At 54.1% G+C, this 2,067-nt stretch overlaps 1 protein-coding gene across 1 annotated transcript; it reads left to right on the forward strand.

The window, feature by feature from the left end:
- LOC136472677 (2-oxoglutarate-dependent dioxygenase 19-like) lies at nt 1-1,527 on the forward strand. The gene is given in 4 exon segments (XM_066470382.1): nt 1-379; nt 495-1,058; nt 1,175-1,328; nt 1,331-1,527. Coding segments are annotated over 4 exon segments (1,023 nt in total). The 5' UTR covers nt 1-190; the 3' UTR covers nt 1,447-1,527.
- Nucleotides 1,528-2,067: the final 540 nt, after the last annotated feature.

Consider the following 2,067-nt stretch of genomic DNA (forward strand, 5'->3'; position numbering starts at 1 on the left):
TAATCAGTTATCATCACGTCCAACGCCTCACCGCCTACGAGTACGCCTGTCGTCTTCTCCCTTCTCGAGTGGATGAACACGAGGGCGCCACGGCAACGGCAAACGCCCTGCACCAGCCTGCCTCGCCTTGCTTGCTCCAGATTCGTACGTCTCCTAACTAATCCCTGCACGGCTGCACTGCCCAGTACCGATGGCGGGAGATTCGGTTTACCACTCCCCGGATCCGTGCACAGACGACGGCGAGCATGCCGCTCCCGACGCCGGCACCACCGGCATCCCCGTCGTCGACTTCGACGCCCTCGTCAACGGCGCGGCCGAGCAACGGGCGCAGGCTGTCCGGGACGTCGGCCTGGCGTGCCAGGACTGGGGATTCTTCATGGTATGCATGCCATGCTGTTGCTCTTGCTAGCTACACGTACAAGATCCCCGATTCCCCGGCCGTCTCAATTCGCTAATATAATAACGGATTGTCCCGGTCTGGCACGACATGGAAGGTGGTCAACCACGGGGTGCCCGAGGACCTCAAAGAAGCGTTCATGGAGGCGTGCGAGGAGCTGTTCAGTTCACCGGAGGAGGAGAAGGCGGAGTACCTGGAGGCCGGGCCGATGGCGCCCGTGCGCGTCGGCTCAGGCTTCTACGCCGCCGTCGACGGCGCCCGGTACTGGAGGGACTACTTCAAGATGTTCGCGCACCCGGAGCTCCACTGCCCCGCGACGCCAGCGAAGCTGAGGGAGGTCGCGACGGAGTACGCCGCGACGACGAGACGCCTGCTGCTGTCACTGGCCACGGCCGTCTCCGAGAGCCTGGGCCTCGCCGGCGGCCGCGTCTCCGAGGCCATGCGCCTCGACTCCTGCTTCCAGATTCTCGTCGCCAACCGCTACCCGCCCGCCGCCGGTCCGGGGCTGGGGCTGGGTCTGCCCGCGCACTCCGACCACGGCTTCCTCACCCTGCTCTTCCAGAATGGCGTCGATGGGCTCCAGGTCCACCACGGCGGGCGGTGGCTCCTCGCCACGCCCCTCCCCGGCGCGTTCTTCGTCATCGCGGGCGACCAGCTGGAGGTAGTAGCAACGCAACGAACCAGACGCCGCCGCCGGCCGGCCGGGCGCGGCGAATCTTTACTCACGTCGGTTAGTTTCACGGGTTCTTGTCACTGACTGTGCGTGTGCGTGTGCAGATCGTGAGCAATGGGAGGTACAAGGGCGTTCTGCACCGCGCGGTGGTCAGCGGCGAGCGCGCGAGGATGTCGATGGTGAGCATGATCTCGCCATGCCTGGACACCGTCGTTGAGCCGGTCCCGGAGCTGGCGGCGGACGGGCAGGGCTTGCAGTTCCGGGCGTCAGGTACATAGATTACATGGAGCATCAGCAGAGCAACAAGCTCAGCGGGAAAGCAGCGCTGGACATCGCCCGGGTGCAGCGTGTCGTTACTGCAGGGACACAGAACTGACATTGCTTCGGCTAGTATAAGCAATGTGTTGGCGCTAAAGAATAAAATCGTTTTAATAAGAGATTATATAGCTGTTCGGTATGAGTTTATCCTCCATAGCAGTGTAACAACCTAAAAATCCATACACTAAAAATACCAACTACAAATTTTTTTCTGAAAAACTCCCTGAAAAACTCCCATGTGATGATGAGTGTCATGTATAGAAACCCAACCTAAGAAATGCATTAGGTCTAACCCCAACCCAAGTTAACACATAAGCATGTCATGTCATTAGTTAATTGTGTTTATTTAAATTCTAACAAATAAAGTATTGCATATATTGTTAATTTAAAATGTGATTTAGATTTCCATTTGAGTTATGATATGCTTAACAACTCCAATAAAATAATAAACCATAAAATAATTAAAACTCAAACCAAGGAATAAAGGTTTAAAGAGAAAAACTAATTCTATTTTTGTATAACAAAAACCACACCTATTTTTGTTATACAAAATAGCTAAATAAATTCCTAATATTTAATGTTGTGGGCCTCATATCCAAAACTCCAATGAATTTGGTGCACCAATTTTTAATTCAAATTTTAAAACCAAATTTGAATTCAAACAAAGGAAAAGAAAAGA

Source organism: Miscanthus floridulus, chromosome 8 (genome assembly GCF_019320115.1).
Source record: "Miscanthus floridulus cultivar M001 chromosome 8, ASM1932011v1, whole genome shotgun sequence".
Taxonomy (NCBI): Eukaryota; Viridiplantae; Streptophyta; class Magnoliopsida; order Poales; family Poaceae; genus Miscanthus; species Miscanthus floridulus.